Source organism: Crocodylus porosus, unplaced genomic scaffold, assembly GCF_001723895.1.
Source record: "Crocodylus porosus isolate Cpor-Errol unplaced genomic scaffold, CroPor_comp1, whole genome shotgun sequence".
NCBI lineage: Eukaryota > Metazoa > Chordata > Crocodylia > Crocodylidae > Crocodylus > Crocodylus porosus.
Window position 1 is genome coordinate 4,677,617 of NW_017728926.1, and position 27,606 is coordinate 4,705,222.

General features: G+C 49.0%; 1 protein-coding gene across 3 annotated transcripts in view; it reads left to right on the forward strand.

The window, feature by feature from the left end:
- The window catches only part of MEGF6 (multiple EGF like domains 6), a 313,131-nt gene that overhangs the window by 278,102 nt on the left and 7,423 nt on the right, over positions 1 to 27,606 (forward strand). For all 3 annotated transcript variants that reach the window (XM_019541243.1, XM_019541244.1, XM_019541245.1), the window contains 17 exons: positions 1,507 to 1,632; positions 5,065 to 5,196; positions 5,823 to 5,951; positions 6,410 to 6,541; positions 6,921 to 7,049; positions 8,458 to 8,586; positions 10,203 to 10,331; positions 12,554 to 12,682; positions 13,290 to 13,418; positions 18,947 to 19,075; positions 19,992 to 20,120; positions 20,597 to 20,728; positions 22,248 to 22,376; positions 23,713 to 23,841; positions 24,966 to 25,094; positions 25,591 to 25,719; positions 27,152 to 27,280. In XM_019541243.1, coding sequence (XP_019396788.1) covers positions 1,507 to 1,632; positions 5,065 to 5,196; positions 5,823 to 5,951; positions 6,410 to 6,541; positions 6,921 to 7,049; positions 8,458 to 8,586; positions 10,203 to 10,331; positions 12,554 to 12,682; positions 13,290 to 13,418; positions 18,947 to 19,075; positions 19,992 to 20,120; positions 20,597 to 20,728; positions 22,248 to 22,376; positions 23,713 to 23,841; positions 24,966 to 25,094; positions 25,591 to 25,719; positions 27,152 to 27,280 — 2,199 coding nt within the window. The remainder of the gene's footprint in view (positions 1 to 1,506; positions 1,633 to 5,064; positions 5,197 to 5,822; positions 5,952 to 6,409; positions 6,542 to 6,920; positions 7,050 to 8,457; positions 8,587 to 10,202; positions 10,332 to 12,553; positions 12,683 to 13,289; positions 13,419 to 18,946; positions 19,076 to 19,991; positions 20,121 to 20,596; positions 20,729 to 22,247; positions 22,377 to 23,712; positions 23,842 to 24,965; positions 25,095 to 25,590; positions 25,720 to 27,151; positions 27,281 to 27,606) is intronic.

The window sequence follows — 27,606 nt, forward strand, 5'->3', positions numbered from 1 at the left end:
TCCAATTAACAGAGAGGAGGAACACCAGAAAACTCTGTCATGTCGCTTTAAATCTGTGAAAGGAGGAGCTTTCTTCCTCCATCCTGTGAGATCATCCATGTGTTTATAACTCTGACTCTAAAGAAATCCTGGGGCCTATGAGCAAAAGCACTAGAAGCCTGGAGCTCTCAGCAGAGACTCAAGTAGGATATGAAGGGTCTTCGTTTTGAAGGCACTCAGCCTGCGTGGGACTTGGCTTTTAAAAAAAAGGCAGAGCCAAGTCTTCATATGTCATCCTCCTTCTCACACAGCAAGTGGAGGAAATGAAAACTGCTTATTTCTCTGATGCTCAACACTTCTTGGCTTTGCTTTGAGTTCAGCTGTCCCTTATGGACAGGGCCACCTCTTCACTACTATAGAAAGACAAACAGGGAAAGAGGCACATGGACATCCTTTCCCCAATCCTTTACTGATGTCTGGAGCAATGAATGGGATGGGATCTCTCTTTTTTTCTTCCGAAGGAAGGGTACTGATGTGAGATGTTACAGTGTAACTTCTTTAGCCATGCCACTCCAACTTTAGCCGGGTTTAATTCAGGGCCATAGCTAAAGCAATATAGCTCGTATAGCTCTACAGCTGCTGGCAGACGTGGAGGGGAAAAAGGATGATGCTGTACCGGAAAAGGAAGAGTATTAGTTTGACCCAGCTCCCCAGCATCTATGTGGATTGAGTACTTCAACCAGGCTTTTTGGCACTTTTATCTGACTCAATCAACTATTAGATAAAAGCACCAAAAAGCCTCTCTGAAGGTCTCAATCTAGACAGATGTTGGGTGAACGAGATCAAACTAATGCAGTGCCTCTTATGGCATTTTCTACAGAGCTGCCGCCCAGCCAATCAGTCCCTAGGCTATACTGGTGCATGGGATTTTTCAGTCCTAAGTGCAGGACTTTGCAGTTTTCCTTATTGAACCTCATGAGATTTCCTTTGGTCCAATCCTCCAATTTATCTAGGTCTCTCTGATCCAAACCCTACAGTCAAGTTTGGCATCAGATGCCATTTACTCAGCAGTCTTACCTGAAGAGGTAGATGTGGGCTATGCAAGCAACAGAAGCTGTTTTCACACAAGAAACAGAGGCTGTGGTTCTGGGAAATGTCTGTGCTGCCTCCATAGCACAGGCCCCTACTTGAGGGGTGGGGACTGGAGTGTGTAGTTGAGTAGTTGCACCCATGCCCGCTGATGCCTGCTTTCTCCGATACCTTCAGCAGCATTGGTGGGGTCTGTCTTGTTCCATTGCCCAGTGCTCTTCAGCAGCCTGCTATCCAGGCACCGCAGCTCTGGGCTTGAGGGCACTGCTTCCCCTCTGAACTTGTGGGATACAGCTACACTTTGGCCCACAGTGTTAAGATGTAGACATGTGATGCCTTGGCGATGGCATGGATCTGAGCTGCCACTGGCCAAGATCCTTCCTGTTGAGGAATGCATCAGGGTGATGTGGGGTGTCTGCTCTGTTATTTTAAATGCAGGATGCCCTGAAGGGAAGTTTGGTGTTAACTGTTTGCAGTCCTGCTCCTGTGGGAGTTCTCCTTGTGATCAAGCCACTGGGAAGTGCCGCTGCCTGCCTGGCAAGACAGGACATGACTGTGGCAGAGGTAAGAAAACTACGGGAAAGAGAGAAAGTCAAGACAGTCTTGCATTTCTGATTTATTTCTGATTTGTATTTCTTTTATTTTTGTTACATTCTAATGCTAATCTCTTCCAGGAGCTTCTTTTCCATGGAAGTCATACTCACACTCTGCATCTTTATTTCAGGGTACAAGATACAGGTAGTTCAAACCGGCCACCCCAGAATAATGTGTAAAACATTTCTTAAGGGGCTAAGCAGTGATTTGGGTTTCTAGCTGTCGCACTCTAGGCTTTTAGTGACGCAAAGCAAAGCAAAGCAAAGCAAAGGAGTTTTTCTGTTTCAGGCATGTATTTTTTATTGCTCTCACCATCTGATCCTTTAAGTGGTGAAAAACAAAAGACCCCCCAGTGAAAAGAAAGCTAAAAGTTTACATTTTTGTGGGATATTACAGCAGCTGGGAGAGATTAGTCATACTTAAATCTCTTACTGCTCAGTAAAGCTCTTGGATGTAAGGAACATGCAGGAATGTAGAACATTTTATATATGTTCTGACTGTGGCTTCTTTCAGCCATCAGAAGGACTGGGGATCCATTGGGCAAAGACATTTGTCCCAGCATGAGCACTTCTCAGCTTTTTGGAAGGGATTGCGCATTCCAGAATTTCTGAGCAAAGTTTTTTGTCTAGCAGTACACATGCGTGCATGGAGATCATTTGCCAGAAACATTGTTCCTTACCAAGGAGCAGTTCAGAACTTACCAGCATGAGTTAAGAGCCAGAACTGTGGAGTGAAATCAGAATAGCACTCAGGTATCTATCAGTTGTTCCTGAGAAGAATCCACTATGGTCCGGATGTCATCAGGCAGGTTGCACCACTCCCATTGTCCACAGGAGTCCCTTACATCTCCAGTTAGTTCCTGTGGCCCCATGCGTGACCCTTGTCTTTCCTGGCTCTACAGCTCTACAGCTTGCTAGCTCCCCACGCTGCCCTCCTCAGGACTGACTCCACAACTTAAATAGTTGGAAAACAATTTTTAAGCAAGACAGTTTTTGAATCCAAAAGCTTGCTTAAAAATTGTTCTCCAACTATTTAAGTTGGTCTAATAAAAGATATCAGTTTCACCCAAAGAACCTTGTCTGCCTATGTCCTTAAACCAACATGGCTCCGACCTACACCCCCTATATATCTGCCAAAACCTTCTCAGGGCTCCTTTCCCAGGCTTTCTCTGTAGTGCTCAGAAGCTTTATGGACCACCTTTGCCCAGGCTTACCAGGGCCCTTGGCTTTACCTCCCAGACCTGGCAGGCTTCTTTCCAGGACCAGACTGGTAGGCTTTTCTCTACTCAGACACATCCCTGCCCTCTGCAGAGAGCTATTCAATGCTAGTTCTTCCCTCCTGCTTGCTTGAGCCTACCTGAGTTGCTGTCTCTATCCTGACTCTCAGAAAGCTCTAGAGGTGAGTGGAACCGAGAGGGTATGGCCTCCCGCCCTTAAAAGGACATGCAGCCCTCAGGTCTCTTACCCTCCATGGAGGCTTAGGAGTGCGAGTTTTGTATAAAGTGTGCAAGCAAATGAATGTATTTCAGTGCACAAGAAAAGGAAGTGTTTAGCTGTCCATTTGTACAGTGATGCACTTTTACAGTCCCGGTTGGCCTCAGAGAATGGATAGTAGTCAGCATCCTGCAGAAAGTGCTTACAGAAAGGCCCTGACAAGGTCAAGAAGCACAGACCCTGCTTATGGTTTGTCCATTGAGTGTTTGATGCTGTGCTTCAGTTGCTTGGTGCTTACAGGCCCAGCTGCTGCATCATTAGTGTTCACTACCAGAGATGCAGCATGGTAGGGTGACATCTCCAAGATGCTAGAGAAGATCCTGTTCTATGTTAGTGGATGTGGCTGGAATCAGTCACTGTGCAGTCTCTGGCAAGTCCCCCTGCATTCCCTCTGCTCTTTCTGAAGAGGTACTGTGTGAAATTCATGGCTTGGTGGAGCAGTGAGAGACTAAGATCTGCGTGTGCTGTAAAATGTTCTGTTCCTGTCTAGTATGAGAAGCAATTCAAGGAAACTTGGGTCAGGAAAACAGGCTGGCAGTGCCCAATGCATGTACTGAACAAAGTAAACTCAGGAAGTCAGCTCAGGAATTGATTAGTGTTTCTTATGGTCCTGTGTGGGAGATAATGTCACTGAGCATTTCGGAGACAATGCATGTCTCTCTAATCCCAGTGTGGAATGGTTTGGCTTCCCTGGTGCTACAGAAGCAGAGAGGATGTTTTTGGCCGAGATGGGAGCAGCATTCCAGACAGATGGGAACAGCCCAGTATAATGGTATTTGTAGAGACTCCACTGTCATAAATGTAGCTGACCACAGCAGCAGCTCTGATGGGTGCACTCACTTCCCAGCCCCACATATGGGAAAGGAGACAACTCCAGATCATAAGAGCACAAGGTTCACTTAAGTCATAATAACACAATCAAATAGTCCTGTGGCAGGGTGTGCAAGGTGTGCAGGCACCCTGGGGCTGGAATATCTGGAAGAATACACTCAAATCAAACAGGTATATTTTCCAGCATGTGCTTTGTTGCAGTCACATTGTTCAAAGCCCTGGAAGGAGTGCATCAGGAGGGAGAAGAGGCCTTCTCAGGTTAGCTCTGTGAGTTTAACACTGGCATTCACTTGTTATACATTTCCCTTCCTCCCTTGGCCTAAGATGTTGCTGAGCTCTGGGTGCAGGAGCAGAAAGCCTCATATGCAGCCTCATCTTCTTAGGTGCTTTTGCTTTGTCATTACTTGCTTGTGGATTCAGGTTTCCTGAGAATTCCTGGATATAAAGGAAAAGCTTGGAAGTGAAAAACAACAAAGCACTACGAAGTGGCCAGTATCACTGAAAGCAAATGAGTTTGAAGGGCCTCCCCAGGCACCTGGGAGAGAGGAAAGGGGAGGAAAAGCCCTCATGTTTTAAAACTTCCCTTTGTAGAGCTGCTGTATCACCTGCTTGCATCCTTGGAAGTTTTCAGGGCGTGTCTAGACAAAGCTTTGGCTGGGATGATCTAGTTGGGGATGGTTCTGCTTTGAGCAGGGGGTTAAACTGGATGGCTTCCTGAAGTCCCTTCCAACCCTAATTTCTATGATTCTGTGATTTGCAGCTATTATTTCTGAGTACTGGTATGATGAGCAGCTGTAGCAGGCAGAAGAAGTGGCAAAACAGGCTGAACAAGGGCTTTGAGCACCTTTCTTGTGACAAAGGGTGCCCACCCTAGTTGCTTTTAGTGACCACCCCTACTGGGACCCTCAGCAGCTCTCTGGAAGTGGCCTGTGCAGAGAAATGCAACTGCTCTGTGAATCCCCAGAGTGCTTCAGCTGTGCGGCTGCCAAGCTTCCACCCATCACTTGTACCTTGTGCCCTATGAGTTGTACACAAATTCTGACTTGACTTCCTTTTTGCTTCTTTATATACGTTTCAGTCTGCCCTGATGGCCACTGGGGAGTTGGCTGCCAGGAGATCTGTCCTGAGTGTGAAAACAGCGCCAGCTGTGACCCTGCTACTGGTGCCTGCCTGTGCCCACCTGGATATAGGGGCAGCCGTTGTCAAGACAGTAAGTGCCGTCAGTCCATCCATGTTCTTAGCGTGTCCTGGTGAATGAGCTGCACTGGAGTGGACGAGGAATTGTATGACCTAGGCCTGGAGGATCTGATACAGTGATCTAGTGCTACTGTACTTTTATGCCAGGGGTGCAAAGCATGCCTGAACAGCCTCATATCTCCTTCCCTGGTCTCCTCCAGTCCTACACATCTTTGATTCTACAAGATACCAGAGGTGTCTTAATCACACCTGGAAACTATGGCACAAAGGGGTCATGCATTTGGCTCAGCATCACACAGAGAGTCAGTTTCTGGGCCCCATTGATCGGCTCAGAGAGGTGCTTTGCAATGTGGTTACCACCTTGAGCAAAAAGCCTAAATGCCCACAGGTGAGCAGCTTGATCTTTTTTATTGTCCAACCTATTGGATGTGCTGATGCCAGAGGGAATGCTGACCTTATGCCCTGTTGGCCCAGGAGGGAGGCCCTAGGCTTGGGCAGGCAGGGTTTGGGAAGTAGACAGTTGCAGCAAATGCCAGTGCATGTGTTCCAGAACCCCCTTGAAAATAAGTGTGTGTAACACATAAGCCCTACACCATTGCATAGCAGCAGCTTGCATGTGTTGTATTTCCACCCTTGCAGTGTGTCCTGCTGGCTGGTTTGGACAGGGCTGCCAGATGAGATGCAGCTGTGGGAACGACGGTCACTGCCACCCCATGACAGGGAAATGCAGCTGTGCCCCAGGCTGGACTGGGTATAACTGTAGAAGAGGTACCGTACCCTCTATGTCTTGTGGCCTGTTGCAAAGACAGCTGCAAACTGCTTTATGCATTGAGCTGTCTGCAGCTAATCACCCTCACCTTCATTTGTCTTGTCTGTGCTGTGCCTCTGCCAGGGAATGTCCCTTTGAGCCTTTCACCTCTGGTACCTGTAAGCCTATACCTGCTTATCCACATCCCTCTCATCCCCCTTTCTGAATACGGTACAGTTTGTGTTCCAGACCCTGTCAAAATGCTGTTGGGCAGTGTCTTCTTAATACACCACCTATGCTCTTTAGATCTTCCCACAGTCTGAGGACTCTGTCCAGGGATCTTCACTGATGGGACTGCAGACGTGAGAGAGAAGAACCCCCTTCCCCACCTTATTCCCAGACCCCACAGTCCTTGTCAATGAGGGAAGTGAAGTGACAAGGGTAGTGCCATGAGGATGTGTCCTTTCCTCTGTTTCAGCCTGTGATGCTGGCCACTGGGGCCTAGACTGTGCCAACACTTGCAACTGCAGCAACAGTGATGGGAGCTGCAATGTGGTGACAGGGCAGTGCATCTGTGAAGCTGGCTACATGGGCCCCCACTGTGACCAGAGTGAGTGTTGTCACTAGGCCATTCTGGTAATTGCTGGTAGGTGGGGGAGGAGACAGTAGAGACTGGGTACTGAAGGCCTTTGCTTCTCTACTGCACTGAAAGTGGAGAGAATAGCAAGCCAAGCTGATGGCACTTTGTTCTTTTTCTGTGCCCAGTCTTCCCCCTAATCCTTGTGGATAGTGCCAGTGGTAATGGATGGTGTGGGGATGCAGATACTTGTTCCCCAAGGGGTGAGCCAGAGACCACCAGTTGGTTTCAGACAAGCAGCTCTCACAGTAGCAACTTCCATGTACAGTCACTTTGCCAAGGCTGGAGCCAATGGTCTGATAGCTGTGATGGGAAGGGCACCGGCCAACTCTGGTTGTTTTATATTTCCTAGAGTGTCCTGAAGGATGGTTTGGGTTGAACTGTCGACACCGCTGTCAGTGCGACAATGGAGCCATGTGTGATCATGTCAGTGGGGCATGTACATGCAGCCCTGGCTGGAGAGGCACCTTTTGTGAGCACGGTAAGAACCCTTGGTTTGCTTGAGAAACACTCAAATAAACACATTTAGTCCTGAGCTGAGTGAGACACAAGGAGTTTTCAGTTCAGCGTAAGGTTTTACTGCCAGCCTCCAAGCTTGAGTTTGACAGCAGGTATTGCATGAGACCCTGTTGAGTGAAAACCATGTGAGAATGCCCTGCTATCCTTACAGCAGGGATGCCAGGTGCCAGCTGCTGCCTCGGCTGTAGATTTATGATAGACACCATAGGGGAAGGAAGTGAGTGCCTTTTTGTGCTCTGAGCCTGCCAGCAGTCACATAGTTCTAGGAGGCAAAAGATGAGCCTGTTTCTCAGCCAGAGGTAAGAAGCCACTAAAGCCCTAGACTTGGCTGTGTTCCCATGCCAACTGGATCCCTTTGTGTCTGGCAGAAAAGTGGAAGGAGGGTATGTGAAGTTTTTAGGAAATGCAAAATATATGCTACCAGTGAACCCTGAAGTCAGGGTTTGCTGTACAGGTAGGTCAAACCATAAAGCTGAATGCACGAGAACAAACATTCCCTCGGCACCCCAGCTCTGCTAATGAGGATAATAACATTGTAAAGCCTAATGTTTACATGATGGCTTCCTGCCAAGGACTTCCAGGGTCCCCAGAAGCAAGAGGCTTCACCCCTTCACAGGGTGCTATCTGCTGTATTTCAGTGGGAGAACTGAGGCACAGAGCAGGTGAATGGCTCCTCCCAGCTGACAAATGGGTAAATCCCCCCTGTGCAAAGAGGCAGCATAAGTCTTGGTGTCATGATAAACCCAAAGGGGTTAATAGGTCTCACATTGCCCACAGGCAGAGAGGCAGTCAGAGCAAGGGTGGCCAACCCATAGCATAAGTACCACAAGTGGCTTGGGCAGCCTCAGCATGTGGCATGCAGCAGATTGGGGAGGGGACAGGCAGCACAACAGTAGGCAGGGCAAGAAGCAGAAAACAGAGCAGGAAATCAAGCAAGGGAGTACAGGGCAGGAAGTAGAAAGTGAAACAGTAGATTGGGCAGGGGAAGGGGAATGAAGTGGCACTTGGGGAGGGTGCAGCAGAGCTAATATGTGGTATGCCTGCCAAGGAAGGTTGGCTCCACTGAGTTAGAGGAAGGAGCAGAGCCCAAGCTCCTGGTCCCATGCTCAGACCAGTCAGAAGTGCTTCATTCTCCAGGATACACATGGGTTAGCTGTCATGGGTTCCTATTAATATTAGGAAACTAATCTTGTTTCCTAGGGCAGTTCATGCATAACATATGACTCCCCAAAATGCTACAGACCCCAGAAATCAGCACTGCACTAGCAAACTGATGTGTTCTGTGCCTTGGCCCTTGCCCTGGGACCTGCCCAACCCTTTTGTACAGACTGACATTCATGCAAATTTTCAGGGTATTTCTTTTTCTGCAGCCTGCCCCGATGGGTTTTATGGATTTGAGTGTCGGGAAACCTGCCCGTGTCTGAATGGAGCCCACTGTGATCACGTGACAGGGCGCTGCACATGTCCAGCAGGCTGGCTTGGCCTGAGCTGTAACCAGAGTAAGTCCAAGGTTATGCACATCAGCTCTTACTATTTAACTGTTATGTCTGCACGCTTCTCTAGCAAATTAAACAGGGTATAACATGGCAGTGGTTTTGGTCACATTTGTATCACTACAGAAGCATGAAGACACAAGTTCCTAAAAGCAGCTTACATTGGTGTCATATAGCTGTTACATGTGTCCGTACCCCAGGCTAGGGGCTTAGCCCAGCTTTCCTCACTTCCCAGTTATTCAGGCTTGAGATTCACAATGCATTGAGAGGCAGCATGTAGGGGTTATAGACAAAGTGTGTGTGTGTGTGTGTGTGTGCATGCTCATGTGAGAGACAGAGAAACCCATATAAGATTGAAACTGGGGAAATTTACACTGACTAATGGTAATTGCTCCATCTGGATTTTGCCCAGGAAGGAGTTGTCACTGCACGAGCATGTTTCAAACCTTTGCATGAAGCACTAGCAGCTTGTTAACCACTTACTCTAGGAGAACAAACACTGGGGAGCGAAAAATACAGGGCTGTTTGTCTGTGACACACGAAGTGTCGCTGTTGCCTTCCCATCAGTAAGTGCTGTCACTCGTGCCAAAGTAATCAAGAGCTTGACATAAATCTTGCAGTAATTAAATCTTTTATTCGCAATGTGCTGCCTAAGCAGGAGTGGGAAGAGGGGGTCTTGGGTAGCTTGGGAGCAGATATCAGCCACCAAGCTGTCTCTCTGGATCACTTGCTTACATTGGCAGTGTCTGCTTGATGTTTCCATCAGACTTTTCCTATTTTGATCACTTGTCTCCATTCTTATTTTTATGCTTTCTGATGTGATGCCAAGAACAGCTGTGCCAGCTGTGGAGCGGGAGCCCTGTCACCCTGAGACTTCCTATGTCCCAAGCCCAGGGAATCCTTGGAAGTGCAGAATTAGATTTTCTCATTTTTGACATATGTTTTTACATTTGCCTTTTACTGCCAGGCTCCAGTCAGCACTGGAGATGTAAGTGTCAAGATGGTCAGCCTTTGTGCTGCATCCAGCATGACTGCCAACAGGGAAAAGCACAAACCTCAACAGAGAATATGTTGTTGCAAGATCATTAACCAAGTCTTGGAGCCCAAAGTCCTCTAGCAGCACTTTGGCCCTGGAGTGGAATTGTGTTTATCTGAAGCAGGCTCTCAGTCGCAGGGTGTCTTTTGGCAAGTGATGTCTGCTTAACTCCAAACATTTTGAATGGCTGTATTTAGGAGCCCAGAATTGCACATAGCAATGGGGTTTGGGGATATCAGTGAAAACAGCTTCCTGATAGATTAGATAACGTGAAAAAATATGAGGGGAAAATAAAAGCTGTAGCTATAAGCTACAGCCACATGATAAAACAAGGTTGTTATTTTCCCATATAAAGTAGTTATCTTACTCTCTCTTCCTCCATCACTCACACGTGAATCCACAGCCAAACGCACACTTGAATGGGCTCTCTCGCTGGCCACTAGCCAGCCCTCCTCATAACATCTTTGTTGGTGTGTTTGCTGGTACTTCTCCATACCAACTGCATTCTTGAATCCCTAGAAAAACTCTGGATTGTATTACTAATGCCTGTGGCCCAGTTGCTATGCTTGTGTCTGCTTCCCTGCAGCCTGTCAGGATAACAGATATGGAGAGAACTGCAGTCAGTTATGCAGCTGCTTCAACAATGCCTCCTGCGACCCCACGAGTGGACAGTGTCTCTGTGCAGCTGGATGGACAGGAGCCACCTGCCAGCAAGGTAAGAGCAGCATACATTTGCTCTTTAATCCAGGATGTCCCTTGTCCTTGTCCTGAGGAACAAAGACTTGCCTTTGAGGAAGCAAACTCCCAAGCCTCCGTGGAATTTGTAGAGTGGGGATATCCAAGCTCCACATCAGCCAGCCACTGGGGTTGTAGTTTGGATGAGCTTGGCAGCTGGAGGTCCAAGTGCTTAGTGAAATCATATTAACTTGTGCAGCACGTGTCAGTCCATCCATGATGGCACATGCCAAGTAGCTGACACCCATAGCCAGTTGCACTGGCTAATGCTTTTATAGCAGAACTCTATCAGACTTAGTGCTGTAGCCCACTAAGCACTCGGGCCCTCTGCCAACAAAGCATGCCAGGCCAAGGCAGTAGGTCTGTGAGGCCTGCGCCTTAAGTGCTTTTTCTGGATCAGGGCCTTGCTGGGTGAAGCACTGTGTGGACTTTAGGTAGTGCATGTAATCTGTTTACCAGAATACTAGGCTGGCCACAGAGAAGCTGCGTTTCCACGTGAGTGGTGATGTGACTCTTGGATAGCAAGTTTTCCTAGTGGCATTGCCCTGATTTGCAAGAGCCAGATATTCTTCAGGCTGAGACTGAGGGCATCTGCTGCCCATTTAACAGCGTTTGTGAGCACAACATTCATACTGCTTTTGTTTTAGGTTCAATATTGCCAAGCTCTCCAGGGCATCCAAGTCACATGTATGCATTCCATGCCATTGAGTAACTTATGCCCTTCATTCCACTACCTTCCTCGTTTGAGTGATGGACCTCCAAGAACGAGGGAGCCTCTTCCTTGACAGTTCTCATCTCTGTTAGTTTCTTCATGGCCCATGACCGGTTCTGTTAGTGCTCATGCTAAGCCCAGCTTGGGCCTTCCCAGCTCATCTCCTTTGCACCGGAGCATAAAGTAACAAGCACAGGGCTGTGGACCTCACTGCAGGGTGTGGAAGGAGATGACAAACATCTCTGCTAGCAGCCCTGCCATGGCAGGAGAGTGCAGGCCGAAGGTAGCTCAGTGTCAGTGCTCTTTTCTTCCAAGTGTACTGTTATGAAAGACTCCCTCCTTAGCTTGGCCTGTGGAAAAGCCAAGCTCATAGCAGCCTCTGTTGAGTTTCATTTAGCTGGTGAGTGAATTAAAAAGCATGGTATTCAGTGACTGAGCCAAAACCACCTTCCTGGCTCCAGTCAGTTATAAATCTCCAATACTCCAACATGCTTTTAATGCCATGTCTTTCTGAGACTTTCCCCAAGTTCCCTGGATGGCATGCCAGGATTTATGTACATCCCCACCTTCACTATTCTGGGTCCCTGGTGCCATTTTGCTGAGTCCTGTCCTCATTAATCAGAGAAGAGATTCTTTAAAAGAAACTTGAAGGGCAGAATAGAAAGGGCAGGGAAGCCAGACTGGACTTCCAGTCAGGGTTGCATGAGAGATCCTGTCTCACAGTCAGAGGGCTCCACATGGGAAAGTAGTTTGAGCTTTGCTTCTGCAAAGACAGCTGGGACTACTACACCCTGTCCTTCATCCCTCAGATGTTTACTCTACTCTCTCCCCACCCTGTTCCACTGGATAACTCAGGGAGGCTCCATGTCATAGACCTGGTGAGGAAAGAACAATGATGCAAGAGTGAGCTCTCTGGCAAACACTCAGGCCACTGTCACAACCCCAATCTATTCATCCAGGCCTGCTGAGCTTGGGAGATGCCCCTTTGTGTCCCCTGGCCTGTCCAAGGTAGATGGGCCATGGGTACATCTATAATTGATGGAGCTGATCCCTCCTCAGTTCCATCCTGGACTCCCTGCTAGGTAAAAGGAGGCCTCAGGAAATCAGGGCACAAGGTGGGTAAATGAGGAGCCCTGGTAAAGCTCTCAGATGAGGAGGAAAGCATGGGACAAATCCAGCATACATAATACCTTTAATTTCTGTGGCCTGTGCACTGCTGTGGTGTTTGCTTCCCTCCCCAGCACAATGCCTTTGGCATGAGGCACTTTGTCTGAAAAGCTTATATGATAAAGTCTACCGGTGTGGCGGCACAGTCTGGAATCTAGGACTTACTGGGTCATTTTCTTGCCACTAGCTACAGTAATTTAATTTCGCATATGGCTTCTGCCTCCCAACCCCCACATGCTGTCTGCAGGTTTGACCGTTTACACTGAAACACCAGGACTGACATCTGTTTTCTGACTTTGAGTTACGTCCTGATCTCTCCCCAGCCTGCCCGCAGGGTTTCTATGGAGCCAGCTGCCACCAGCGTTGTCTCTGTCAGAACGGTGGGACCTGTGACCAGGTGTCTGGGCGCTGTACATGCCCTGAAGGATGGACCGGACTGGCATGTGAGCTGGGTGAGTGAGTCCCGGCGCAGAGGAGCCTGAAGTGACTCTGTACCTGCAGAGAATTGTTGCAAGCTTGTCCCATTCCCAGAAGCATTTCCTTCATTTCACTTTAGTCAAGTTCATGCCCTGAAACTGCAAGTTATGTGGTCATTTGGCAGCAGGAAATGGCAACCAGCTTTGTGGGCTTGCAGGGAATGTGGTCTGAGCTGTGCCTGCCTTAAAGTGTCACAAGGATGGGAGTGAATTCCACATTTCCAGTGAAAAAGCAAAAATACACAGTTCTGGCACCTTTTGAATTAAGTAGCCAATGGTTTTGATGCTGGAGTGTGCAGGAACTGCCACGACCAACCCAAATGAGCCCTTAAGGGTTTGTGGTTTCTGTGGCCTAGACCATACTGAAACTACACCCATGAGCAGAACAGCCTGTGGAGCTAGAGCTGCTGGGGCCAGTGGCTTCAAGTCGTACAACCACTGGTAATGAGAGCAGACTCCATAGTGGATAAAGCCACACCTTTCCTTTCCTTCTCTGAAGAGAAGTTGCTTGTTGGCATATGTGAGTTATGTCCCTGTCACACTGTTTCTAATGCCATCTCTGTCATTTCTCTGCCTTCTCCAGAATGTGCCCAAGGGCAGTACGGGATGGATTGCCAGCAGAGCTGTGAGTGCCACAATGGGGGGCTGTGTGACCGTCAGACAGGCCACTGCTTCTGCCAGGCTGGCTGGACCGGTGCCAAGTGCGAGAGCCGTAAGTGCAAGACCCTCAGTGATAGCTTTTGCTTATGGGCCTGGTCCCCTACACCGGAGTGAGCTGTTCATGCTGACCAAGCCCCAGGTGCCACGCAGAGCCTTTCCAAGAGTCAGGAAAGACTGGGTAACTGTTTTAAGAAAACACAAAGCTGCTTTTGCTATACAGTCAGCACAAGGCCTTCCTGCCTAATGTAGCACATACTTTCCAACATGCGCTCATTCTAGGTGCCAGGAAATTTTTGAGTAAACAAAAGGCTCCAGCTTTGGCTTGCAGAGCTCTAGGGGAAACTTGTAGGTGCCATAGGTTTATCTGCATAGACTTGTTTTGCTTATTGCTGTGCTCTTCGCTACCCTGCGAACCTGACAAAACAGAAGTGCTGGGCATGTTCTCAGCACTGTGCAGCTCAGCTCCTTCTTCATGCTTACAGCACGAATGTGTAACCTGTTCCCACTCAAGTCACTGGCAAAATGGCAGGAGAGTAACAGGCCTGTGGGCTTTCTGGGGCCATAGGCCATGCCCCAGCTCCTGTATGAGCTGTGGGCAGCCTAGAAAAAGGGGCAGAGCAGACGAGCTGCAGGAAGACTTCCCCTTAACCCCAGAATGGAATAGCTTTTGGCACTCCAGCTTTACCTACTCTCCCCCACCCACCAACTTCTATATCTACCTGCTTCTGGCACCAGCGCATAGGCCCTAAATGCTTGGCAAGAATTCAGAGCCCCAGCCAGTAATTAGGTCTGGTGTTTTGCAGGCTTTTGTACTCACCTTATCTTCAGCTGTAATAAATACCCTGGCAATCCCTTTGCGATGAGGTCGTGTTGAAAGGGCTGCTGGTTTTAGAAAGGGCAGCCTCAGGGGTTGGATCATGTACCAGAAAATCCACCCCCGGTTCCTTCCCCGTTCAAGGGGTCTTGGCAGCTCTCCATCCCGCCCTCAGCAGCATTCTGAGGATAAGCCCTGGCACTTCCAAGGCAGGAGGAAAATGTTTGGGTCTGAGCTCTGGCTGGCAGTATGGGTACGTTGTTGCATTTGCTCCCTGGGTTGCTAGCAAGGAGCAGGCTGTGACTTGTAGCATGACATCACTGGAATATTTCTCCATGTGGGACTAAGGTCAGGTGGCTCTTAAGAGCTCTTGGGCCTTTGCCAAGTTGGGAAACCTTGTCTGTCTCCTTTTGTGGGTGTGCCGCTCCTTTCATCAACGTCCAGCTCTGCAGTGGTAGGCATCCGGAGCTATCTTTAATCCAGCAAGCACTGGTAACTGTGGCAGCAAAGATGGGTTGGAGGGGCCATCAGTGCAAGCTGTACAAGGCAGTAGGACTAAGTGCACACAGTAGGTGTGTACTTAGCTTGTTGGTCCATGCTGAAGTCTGTGGCCACCTTGTCTCAGCTGGCGCAGTTACCCAGGTAAACTAGATTAAAGCTAACACAGGCGTGGTTGTCCGTGCTGCAGTCACACTTTCACCTGCGGTATGCCTGAGACATGTATACGAGGCATTTATCCCTCGAGGAAATGGAGACCTGTTCCCTCTCAGTGTCCCTTTGCACAGAAGCCCTTTCCAGGTCTCTGCTTTTTGTCTCTGAACGCTTTTGGTGCCACTTTACTTTTGTTAAGCAGAACTGAACACAGCTTTCCCATTCCAGGCACCTCTTTGCTCTAAGCAGGGCAGTTTGGAGGCAATTTCTAACTCTAGCAAAAACAGGATGCATCCTTATGAGGTAGCCAAACTGAATGCTAAAGGAAATATAGTCAGAGTTTTGTATCCCAGTTGGACCCAAGCCTTCAGGAGCTCTTCAGCCATCTCCTAATGGAGTATTGAATGCTCTGCTGAGTGGAATTGTGCTCATCTCCTTAGCTGAAGGATTGAGCCAATGTATGTCAGGGCCAAGCCTGAGTTTGAATGTAGCCTGTTAAATTTATTTCAGGTTTTTTCCAGGCCTGGATGTGGTATTCTGATGGAAATCACAACTGGCAGTGCCAGGGTATTGTTCTACTTATCCTTCCCGTTAGTGCACAAGAAAACTATCTGCAGAAGTAAGCTCTCAGCACAAGATTCAAAAGGCTTGCACTGTTCTGTAGCCAACCTGCTTGTTACCTTGTGCTTGTATTGGCTGTTAGCCACCTGGTTCTTCTGTATGAAGACAAAAGCAGATAATGAGATCTTTGCCATATAGAGGTTTGAGTGGGCTTGGCATGCCCTCAATGCAACCTTAAATACTGTAACATGAACCGCACAGCTCACTTTATGAGCTACCATTTTGAGGAGCTGGCAGGCACCCTGATTGTGGCTGAGCCTCCAAGGGCACTTCACCCCCTGCCTGGGTCCTGGCACAGCGCTGTCAATCAAGAATCGTGTTCACAGAACCTTTCACAGGTCAAATCACTCCTTTTCATAAGGTAGATCTGAGCAATAGGTCACTCAAACTGGAGCAGTAATTTGCAGTGAAACTATTCAAGACTTTCTCTGCTTCTCTGAAGGCAGAGTTTCCTACATGCCAGTGAATTTCAGCCTACACAGTCACTCCAATTTAAAACCCCAGCAGTTTCCATCTGCTGCTACCCTATTCCATTCTTGACGAAGTTCAGAATCCCTCACTTGGCTTCTTTTTAGGGCCATGTTTTTAGAAAACACAGATGTTGAAAGATACGTGCAAAATGTGTATAATGATGTGCCTGGTTTATGCCTCCTTACAGCCACTGCATGGGCAAAATTAACCTATTGTCATTTGCATGTGTACGTTCTGAACTCAGCCAGGGTAACTAGTTGCATGTTGAGTGTACAGTTATACATTCGGGCAATGAATCTCTTTAAAATTCAAGCAACATGCATGGTGTCTGCTGTAAGAACCAACCTCTTCCTTCTTCCCTGACAGCAACAGGAACAGGAAAGCTGGACATTGTAGCCCTTGTTGCTAAAGAGCCCTCATTGTAATGAGGCTAGCCTGGCATCCAGCTTTTGCTAACTAGTGCAAAGGAATAACACTTCCAAAAACATTTGACTGTGCTAGAGAGGATGGCTTTTACACCAAATGAGCCACGGAGGGATGTTTAAGCAGAGACAGTTTGCTTTGCTTACGGCTTCCTATTTCCCTGTCTTCCTGCCTGGATAAGTTCTTTCCTCCTTTGCTGGTGTTGCTATATCTTGTAGGGAGCATTGTGATGCTACAGGGAATCTCAAGAGATGATCCATGGTTTGCTTCTCCTGACAAACGCATTGGTTGGTTACATAGACGCCCCATGATTTCATGAGAAAGTTGCGTCTTCTGCAACCCACTCTCAGTCTGTTCCGGCTCTGCCATGTATGCCATTTGTACTTGGAGTCGGATGCCAACTCCTCACTCAGAGTAATTCCTCACCAGCTCTATTCAACAGCTTTATTGCCTAGTTTCTCTTATTGTTTTTGCCAGAGGGTAGTTCTGGCTGATCGTGGTGATGTGGTCAATGGTGCGGTGGAGGACAAAAAGCTATTTTTCGATGAGAGATGATGGTGCACTGATTGATGTCCGTATAACGGATGGTGGTCGTCTGACTCTTGTACCTGCCAGTCAGCGTTGCCTGCTACTTTCCTCCTGATGTAAGGGGCGCTATGCCAGATAGTGTGTATAGGGACACAGGGTTTTAAGCAGCCTGTTATAATTTTACATGTATCACTGAGGGTGGTGTCAGTATGTTTGCTGTGACTTGAGTGTCCCCAGGTGGCATAGGCATATTCAGCCACAGAGAAACAAAGCGCTAAGGCAGTGGTTGGATGGATGTGCTCCCCACTTGGAATTTGCAAGCTTACGCAGAAAGTTGTTTCATGTATTGACCTTAGCTTTGATATTTAATTTATGCTTTTTTATAACAAGGTGTAGGTCCAGTGTTACCCCGAAGTAGATGAGGTTTTTTGATGTTCAAGACTCTGGTCACCCCAGGTGACATTTAGATGTCATTCCTCATCCTGGTTTCTCAAGTGGAAAGCTCAGATTTGGGTTTTACCAGGGTTGAGTTTGAGATAAATTATTTAGGTAATAATCTGACATCTTGTTCAGTGCCCTCTCCAGGATCTTCTCCGTGTCCTCAAAATTCTTCTTCTCTGTGGTAATGCGGAGATCATCAGCATGGATGAAATGCTGACATTCAGCAGAAAGAGGCTGATCATTAATGTAGATGTTGAGTAAAAGTGTGACGAGCACACTGCCTTGTGGTAATCCATTCTTTTGGGACTGCCATCTACTTTTCTGGCCATTTAGGTCCACATAAAAGTACCTGTTCTCCAAGATGGTCTGGCTTAGATCTAAGTCATCAGTCATAAGGTATAGTTTGTGGGTCATGATCCGGTGTTGGACAGTATTGTATGCAGCCGATAGGTCAACAAACTTCTGGTGGAAGATGATCAACTTCTGGTGGAAAGCATCTTTGATATGCTGTGTGAGGGTCAGTACTTGGTCTGCCCAGGATGACCTGGTTTAAAATCTGCATGGTCCCATGTAAGTTTGGAATCTACCAAGGGTAAAATTTGTTGCAGGATAAGATGGTCATAGAGTTTGTAGGTGATGCTGAGGAGGGAAATCAGTCTATAACTTTTTGGTGATGAAGGGTCTTTCCCTGGTTTGGGAAGAGCTGTGTCTCTTGCCTTCCTCCATACTGATGGCATTTGTTTAGTCATCATGCGTACATTGAACAGATCAAGGAGCCATTGCCTTGCAAAGGGTCCTAGGTGTTGTACCATCTCAGCGAGTACATTGTCTACTCCTGCTGCCTTCCCATCTTTCAGTAGACCTATGCTGACTGTCAGTTCCTCCATAGTAAATGGACAGGTTAGGCCTTTATGTGGTTGCTTGTCAGATGGTATAGTGCAGTGATGGTGTTTCTTCTTTGTGAGTGCTTCCAGTTGTTGTGAAACCTGGTTGCACAGATTTAACTGTTAGATGACTGTTCAGTGGCCTGTGCGAAATGCATTTGGTCCCAATGGGTATGTTCCCATTGGGACAGGTGAACAGCCAGCTGGACCGTTCAGTCTGGCTCTCTAGCTGCGGGGCTCAGCCAAGAGGCCAAGCCTGGACAAGTTGCAGAAATCAAACACTCATTCCTGAGGGACAGGCATCCTCTCACGCATGTGCTGAGCAGTGCTAGGAAGCCTGGCAAGGGCTACGTGTGGTGTTACAAGTGCCAGCCCTCCCGTTGTGGGATGAATGAAGAACCCCAGTCTCCAGAGCGGTCAGTCTGGTGCCTTTCGCCACCACGATCAGGAAGAAATAAGTGCTTGGGTTTGCTGTATTTGATCCTGTTCCCAGCATGAGAGACACTCTTCTCAGCCAGCTCTGCAGGCTGACAAGTCCCTCCTGAGCTGCCACAACTTCCAGTGAAACATAAAACCCTCCCCCTGAGTGCAGCAAATGAAAGAGACATTAAATAAACAGGCAGTGGAGGTCATGTGGTGAGAACAAGGTTTGAATTGGCTTGGGCTGCGTCTCAGCCAGACCTGCGCTCGTCCTGCCGCATCTCCCTGCCCACTGACCCGTCTCCCTCCCTCCCTGAATCTCTGCAGCTTGCCCCAGAGCCACGTTTGGCCAACACTGTGAGGAGGAGTGTGACTGTGGGGATGGAGCCTCCTGCCATCCCGTCACCGGTGTTTGTGACTGTCCCAGGGGCTGGCGGGGCCAGCACTGCGAGAGAGGTGAGAGACATTCCCTTCGTTGCTAAATGTTGCTGCTCAGGCAGTCTTGCCTGCTTCTGCTTCTTGCTCAGCTGAAACACAAGAGCAGGAAAAGAATTGGGAAAATGCCTGATTTCTCTGGCATTTCAAGAATAAGGGGCAGGTTCTGCTCCACCTCATCGGTGCCTAAGCGTGATGCTGTTGCAGCCAGGTTCAGGATCTGGCAGATGATGGGTCTGCCTCTTCCTCACTGCCTGGTGGCACTCAGTCTCAAGGCAGAGCTGATGACCTGTTACTGTCAGATGACCAGTTTTGGACTCAAAATAAGGTGGAACAGGATTGCACTGAAATGCCTAAGAGGTGGAATAGGATCTGGCCCTGAGTGGTGTTAGTTGGCTTTGGGGATTAGCGAGGGGTTCTCCAGGGTGGGTTTTACTGCTGAGTTGCTGTGACAAATGCAGATGAATTGCTGAAGGAGTTTGAGCTCAGCACATTCCCCAGACACCACTCCCCTCTCCCTTACTCTCCTCTGTCCACTGGGTGCTCATGGGATCTGGCAGGCACCCCAGCAGAAAGGCCACAGACCCAAAGAGTCACAGCTGCCCCGCACCCCTCTGGTACATCATCCCTCCCGGTCCAGGCAGCTGGCACTGCCATTGCCCCTGCTGTCCAGGCCCCTGCCTGCCTCTGGTGTCTGTGTAAGAAAGGGAAGGTGGATGGGAGATGGCTCAGAGAAGCCCTCAGATCTGGTAATGGAGGCATCCCCTTCCTAACATCTCCTTGTACAGGAGCTGTCCAACTGGGACACAGTGTGTCTCACAACATCCCACTAAAGCTGTGATGTTTCAGCCCAGGACCTTAACATGGGCTGCTTGTAGGTGCTAGCAAGAACGTGTATGACTCCTGCTGTGACTTCTCCCTGTCTTGCTCCCAACAGCCTGCCTGCCTGGGTCATTCGGGAAGGACTGCGCTGGCCACTGTAACTGTCCCCCAGGAACTCCCTGCAATCACATCACTGGCCAGTGTGGCTGCCCACCAGGATTCACGGGCCATGGATGCGAGCGATGTACGGAGAAGAGAACAATCCCACTGCAGCTCCTGGCAGGGATTGGGAGCTGGGCGGGTCAATCAGTGGCTGCTGAGAAGCCAGCACCATGCTTTGCCAAAGAGCAGTATGGCCTTTCGTAGGCAGTGCATGTCTGCATGATTATGGCAAAGGGTGCCAATGAGAAGTTCACGGTGCTTACTCCCTCCATGGTCTTTGCAGGGGAACAGAAAAAGATGCAGCTCCTGTATGTATGAGCAAGTCAGAGAGCTGGAGGCATGGAAGCACATTTTCCCGCCATGTGCTTGTGATTGCAAAGGCCATCTCTGTGTCCCCATCACTGTATCCCTAGCAGCTGTGCCCATGCTCCTCCCAACAGCAGTGTTGTGTCCCATCCTGTCCTGTCCCCCCTCCTCAGAATACACTTTCCTCCGGTGGAAGAGAGGGAAGTGTGCTCCTTCATAATAATGTTCTGTTGTCTCACTGTTCTCCTACAGCCTGTCTGCCTGGGACCTTTGGGGTGAACTGTGCTGAGGTCTGCCACTGCCCTGGTGTGAACCAGGACTGTGACCCCATCACTGGGGAGTGTGTCTGCGCTCCAGGTTATCACGGCCCCCAGTGCCAGCTCCGTGAGTTTGCTCTACATTTTGTTGGGTGCATTTTAAAAGTGTGAGATAATCTCTGCTAGGGGGCAGGGTGCCAGGGATGCTGCTGTTCTTGCTGTGATAAGGGTTGCTGGGGCAGAAGCTGGTGTCCCTCTGGTGCCAGAAGAAAGTTCCCCATGCAGTATTCACATTGAATTTGTCAGAAGAGAGGAAACCCTCTGAAGCCACAGGTATTAGTCAAAGCTGGAACTCAGCAAAGCCTGAGGGCAACTGAGCCCAGAATTTTTTTAAACATATCCCAGATCTTCTCATGGGAAGGTGATTCTGTCTGAATACATGTGTCCTGATGCCTTTGAAACCCAGTGAAACCCAGCACTGCCCCTCAGGCTCACACCTACATACAAAGTCACATGCATACCCTCACCTGTGTATTCTCTCTGTCTTGCTCAGTGGGGGCTGTCAGTATGTTTAATCAAAAACCATTTTCAAGGACACAAATGCCAGGCTCAAACATTTCCCGGCTGAATTGTGGGGATATCAGCATCTTCAGCAGAAGCATTTTTTCCCCATTGTTTTCCCCTAAGAGCAGAGCCCCTTGGATCGGTCTTTGTCTGCCATGGAACAAAGTAGATGGGCCGTCACAATCTCCTTTTGCCTGCCTAGCTGGGGGCAGGACAGTGAGACATGCACACTGCTGAAGCATTGAGAAATGTCCCTTCCCATTTTATGAGCATTTTATTTTGCTCAAAACTTTACACGCAGCAATTTTTAAAAATGTATTTGTGCTGCAGAAGTAACGTTTCTGTGGGAGCCCTTTTGGGACCATGGGGACCTAACTGCTTGCTTGTCGTATTTCTGTAGATTTAGCTAACCAGGGATAAAATGTGGAATGGGGCTGTTTTTAGGCAGCCAGCACCTAAGAGCTGTCAGCACTGTCTCATGCTTTGTGCTTTGCTTTCTGTGCTAAATCTACAAGTGTAGGGAGGAGGAGGCAGCTTCAGCTGCTGTGCAAAATGATTTGTCTTTCACAACACCTACTGGTGTTCGGTGAGAGCGTTTCACTCCTTTATGCACACTCTCTGGAAGGAACAGACCTGGCTCCCTGAAATCCCAGCTGGCTGTTGTGCCCGAGCTTGGATCCGCAGAACGTATCTATTTGTCTCACTGCGGGATTTCTGTACAGGGAACTGTCGCTGTCTCGCTTCACATAACCAGGAAACTGCCTTCTCATGGTCTTGTCTCTCTGCATAGGGAAGGAAGTGTGTCGGCTGACACATTTTCCTGATTTATATTTCTTTCCACCAGCACATCAGCTGGGCTCAGCAGCTGGTAGAATAACTCTTGCACTGGCATGTGAATTGGCAGACCACAAGCTCTGCCAGCTGCCTGCAAATGGACCCAAGATTTCTTTACTGGCCTAATGCTTAATAACAAAGGTTGAGAGGCCTGGGCTCGGTGTACATCGCTGCTTGCAGCACCTGCTCCCCATGTCAGGGCTTTATTGCTTCCATCCAAGCCTTGGTTTCTTTTTTCCCTTTCCTAGGGTGTTCGCCAGGATGGTACGGCTCCAACTGTGAGAGGCAGTGCCAGTGTAAGAATGGGGGCCACTGCGCAACCACCACTGGGGCCTGTCATTGTCTGGCGGGGTACGTGGGAGCTGACTGCAGCATCAGTGAGTACGCAAGCAAACCTCAGACCCAGCCCTGAACCCTGGCATGAGCCAGGTTCCTGTAGCCTGTGGGTACATCAGCCCTTCACAAAACAGCAGAACTTAGGCTGCAGGGCACCAGCCAAAAACCCCACAGGCAGAGCATTTCTCTTAAGCAGCAAATGGAGAGTACAGCACCAAGTATTAGCTACTGCCCAGGTGAAAGTTTTAGCACGAGCAGTGAGCAATTGAAACTCTGGACAGAGGAATCAATAGTGAGTCCATGCCTAGTGCCAAAATACATGGGCCAGTCCTCCTTCACCCGAATCTAACCATGTCAAGTGGTTTTGAGCTATTCTAGAATCAGGGTGAAATGAGAATCTGTAGGTTTTAGGCTTTTTCTTATCCTTTCAGTTGTTAAAAGGAGCAGCAGGGCATCCTACAGTCAGCATGCCATAAAGCACTATAATAAACCCATCTCCCCAGCACTGCCAGGTTCACAGCACCAAACACATCTGACAGGAGAGTCATGGGACTCTCCCCCTCCCCATGGGCTGCAGCATGAGTTTTTCTGTTGACATGCACAGGGACAAAGACTGCTTTGCCCATTTTCTTTGTGGAAGGGAATTTCCTTAGATTTCATTGTGCGTGGGTTTTTTCTCTGAACACAGTCATAGCCCTCTTGATGCTTCTTCTGTGAAGGGGAAGAAAAGCATTGCAGAAAGCTCCAGCTGTCACCCGAGTATTGGCTACCAAAGGGAGCAGGAACAGGAACTGGGGTTGAGTTGGAGGAATACAGTGAGAGTTTAAAGATGTTTTGATGCTTTGTCTGGAAAGCCAGGCAGAAATGCTTCCCCTGTGTTTAGCGCTGCACCACCTGTGGCTGCAGGCATGATTTTGTTCTTTCCCTTGTGTTTCACAGGGTTGGTGATGTGGAGCCTGCTCCTTTTGAGCATTTATATGCAACTGATTTAACCTGCTGCCTTTATTAAAAACAGAACCTTCCCGTCATGTTGTTTGTCCTGTACCATCATTGCTGCTGATGGTGGAAGTGTTAGTGGATCATTTGGCATGTATCTGACAAGTGACCTGTGGTTCTACCTATTGCCTGTCCATTCTGCCACAGCTCAAATGCCTTCCTTCTTCAGTACATGCTGGCTAGATTACTCTTGTTTCTGTTTTTCCACAGTCACCAAAGAGCCTAAGAACTCTTATTCCTTGTCCTACTGCTCTACCCCCAGTTACCATCCCCGCAGGCTTAACCCTAGTCCTCCCTTTCCAGACTGTAGTCCACTTCTAGGCATGCTCTTGCATTAGAGTCACCACCTTGTAAGGCCAGTAGCTGCTCCTCTTCCCGTAGGCTGCCCTGCTGGTCGCTATGGCAAGAACTGTGCGCAGCTCTGCGCCTGTGGACAAGGAGCGACCTGCCATCCTGTGACAGGCACCTGCATTTGTCCAGCAGGAAGAACCGGTCCCAGATGTGAGCAAGGTAATCGTGAGCATCTGTGCTGTTAAATGACATGTATGAGGCACAAGCTGGCTTCTCTGAAGCTTTCCCCATTCATGCAGGATGGGCTGGATCACAGCATGGGTGGATCTAAGATTTTGAAAAGGTGGGGTGCAGTTGGTGGGGTGCATCATCACATATAACACAGCATCCATTTTCTCTGGTTAAAAAAAAACCTAAAAGCTTTACTAATATTCTAGGGTTGCTTGCAGACATAAAACCCCCCCAAAAAACAGCGCTTTGCTTTAAACTTGGCACACTTCTGTGCCAAGCCCAGCACATGCCTAGAAGTGCAACACGTTAGTTGGACCCAGCTTGCCCAACATCTTGGGTGCTTTAGTGGGGCTTTTTTGGTGCTTTTATCTAACAGCTGATTGAAGCCCCATAGAAACACCCAGTCTATACAGATGCAGCAGAGCTGAATCGAAGTAACACAGTACCGCACACAGCCTAGAGGTTAGGGCTATATTATGCAGCTTAAGTGAAAAGAAAAAGCCTTCATTGGAATGTGAATTTGCTATCTCATATAGTGTTATGAAAGTACAACAAACTAGGCAAAATAATCAAAAGGTTTTTTTCATTAGTTCTGTAGTCATTAGAATTAAATGTACATCTATCTTTCAGATTCATAAGATAAAATTAAGCCTTCTTGAGCATCTTGACAGTACATCTAAGGCTTCACTGAAAATTATTTTTGCACCTGGGTTACTGTTCACCTGATTTAAGTTTTCCATACCTGAGTTAATGTTTCTACCTAGAGTTAAACACAGTCTGCAGGGCTGTGAAATAGGAGTAACATTTTCAGGAGTAGCTAACAGACAGCAGAATAGCAGAAGACGGTATAGCTTGATTAATGGAACCATTCAAAACCATTAAAAATGGTCATCAACCCCTGTGGAATGAAGAGTTTAGAAGAAATCAGATAGATTATAATGAGCCATGAAGTAAATTGTTTCCCTCTGTGCTGCCTGAATAGAAATGCTGCTGCTGCTGCCAGACAGTTGGGTTTAAACATTTGGGTGGACCATGAATGAAAGGTGGTGCAACTGGACCGCTCTTCTCCCTTTTGATGGCAATGCCTCTCTTTCCTCTTTTTGCCTTTCCAGCCTGCCAGAAGAACCGGTATGGGGCTGGATGCAAGCAGACGTGCACCTGCCAGGGCAGAGGGATCTGTCATGCAGCTGATGGCTCCTGCCTGTGTGGCCTGGGGCGGACCGGGATGTTTTGTGAACTTGGTAAATGCACGGGGGGTGCTTTCTCAGGCCCTGCTGAATGCCCATCTGGCAGTGGTCAAACCCATCGAGTTTGGATGTGCAGCCAGTGGCTTGTTGTGTGCATCCATATATAAACTATGTACTCCATCTTGCACTGCGTCATGGCATCCCACAGAGTGTGTAAGGGGGGGTAGGGCAGCCAGGGGTCACCTGGTCTGCCAGATGGGTGGGTGTAAGAATCTCATTGATTCCAAAGGTCAAGGTTTGCCTTGAGCCTAGTGCTCATTGAGCTAGTAGGGTGAAAGCCAGCTGGGATCTGTAGCCAGCAGCACACAAAAGAGTGATATGGCAGAATTGCATCCTGCCTCAGTGTGACTAGCCACCCATTACAACTGGGACAGCCTTTGGCATGTAAGCTCAGCAAAGCTCAGGCTCCCACCTCTGGAGCTGAAGCTATCTCCCTCTGCCACACTGTCTGATCTGGCAATGACGCCTCTCTAAAATGTGTCCCCTCCAGAATGCGCCCCAGGGATGTATGGTGCCAATTGCCAGCTGCGCTGTGCCTGCCAGAATAACGGGACTTGCGACTCAGTGACAGGAGCCTGCCACTGCACCAGAGGATACTACGGGCACCTGTGTGAACACAGTGAGTCCACCAAAGCAGCAGGCCATTGGGGTGGGGGTGCTTTCTAATGACAGGTCTCAGGACCAGACAGATGGGGAAGGTCAGCTTCATCTCATGACTGCCAAGCCCACAATGCCGAGGAGTTACAGGCACCTAGGTTTGTCTGTTAGTGTCCATGGGGTTCATGAAGCAGCTGCTTTGCCTTAGGTGGAGGCCAAAGCCCCAAAGGATCAGCTCATCGCAAAGACTCTCTGCAGTCACTTGGAGAGTTTCACGTGGGAGAAGACAGGAAGGGGGGCAGTTCCCCAAAACAGCCTGATGATCTATTTGAACCTGACATTTGCCAACCTAGTCCAGGTAAAATAAAGCTGCACGTTTGTTTTGGGAAGCCTTGGATTCCCCAGGCTGCCTCTCAGTCCGGCTCTCTGTCCACTCTGTCTACACTGCGTCCTGGTGAACTGATAACCTGACCACCTCAGCAACTCATTAAACAAAGCACCTGAAGAAAGCGGCAACATGGTCACTTTTGTGACATTAGGAAAGTTTTATTTCTTTAGTATTCTCAAGTTAGACCTTTTACACGTGGGGTGTGGACGCACATGACGATCAAACCATTTCCGGAGTCAATAATTGGGAAAGGAAAGGAGTGTTTTGGGTGATAGGTTGGTGGACCAACTAACCAGTGGAAGTGGTTAGTGGACCAGTCTGGGGTAGATGTAGACAAGATAGATAGATATATTTCAGATACCAGAGTACTGTTCCTCAGGTCTATCCCAACCACACCATTAGTCCCAAAAAAGATGACCCACAAAAATCCTTGCTTCTCATAAATTTCCTGGACAGCTACATCACTCCAACACTGCCAAACCATGGAGTGACTGGGAACTGGCCCATAATTGTCATGGGTCAGAAGGATGTGCCTGCATACCTGTCAAGGGTTTCAAGTAGATCAGTCACATTTTAGGCATGGAAGTGTGATCAGTCTGCTGCCAGGAGCTGGGAGTGAGTAGCCAGTCCAGCAAGCTTGCAGAGTTTTCCCAGCGTTCCCCAAGGAAGATCTTAACTGGCTGGAGACCAAGAAAGAGGAAGACAATGACATCAATTGTCAGCGAGTGCAAGTTTCTGCCCCCCTTCTCACTTCCACAGAGTCCAATAAAGAGCAAATAAAGATTTTTACCAAACTGGGGGGTGGGAAGGAAGAGGGGAGAAGGCCAGCGCTAAGGCAGAGTGAAAGCTTGAGCACCATAACCATTGGTGCAATAACTATAAAAAGACACGGTCTCAAGCCCACCTTGCAGCCCGGTGCTGCGCTTCTAACTGCCCAGGTCCAGTGCCTTTTCTTCTTTCCCACAGCTGCCAGGAGGGTTACTGGAAGGGGCTGTCTCTGGGTGCAGCTGCACTGTTGCTTGCTGGGGCTACTGACCCGCTTTCCCACGGGTTTCTTCTGCCCTAGGCTGCCCACCAGGCTTCCATGGTCTCAGCTGCCAGGAGCTGTGCGACTGTCGCAATGGAGCCACGTGTGATCCAGTGACTGGGCGGTGCCTGTGTCCTGCCGGCTTCTACGGTGCCCGCTGCCAGACAGGTAGGGCGCATTCAGCGCTGCCAATCCTGGTAACATCAGTGGATGACATCCGCGGTGCTGGCCGGGGCCGGGCTCCCAGCTCCCGCGGGTCCCTCTGTGCGGGGCTGGGCCTGTGGGAACACCGCCGGGCCATCAGCCCGCGGGGCGGGGCCTCCGCCGGGGGCGGCGCGGGGCTGCAGCCGTTACCGGGCGCTGGAGACGCCCCTCCGCCCGGGGCAGGGACCCGCATGACCGGTGCCGACTCGCTGGTTGCTGCCGCCGCGTCCCGGCCCGCAGCGCTGTAAGAGCCGGGGCCCGGGGCCCGCGCTGAGGCCCGCAGCCGGAGC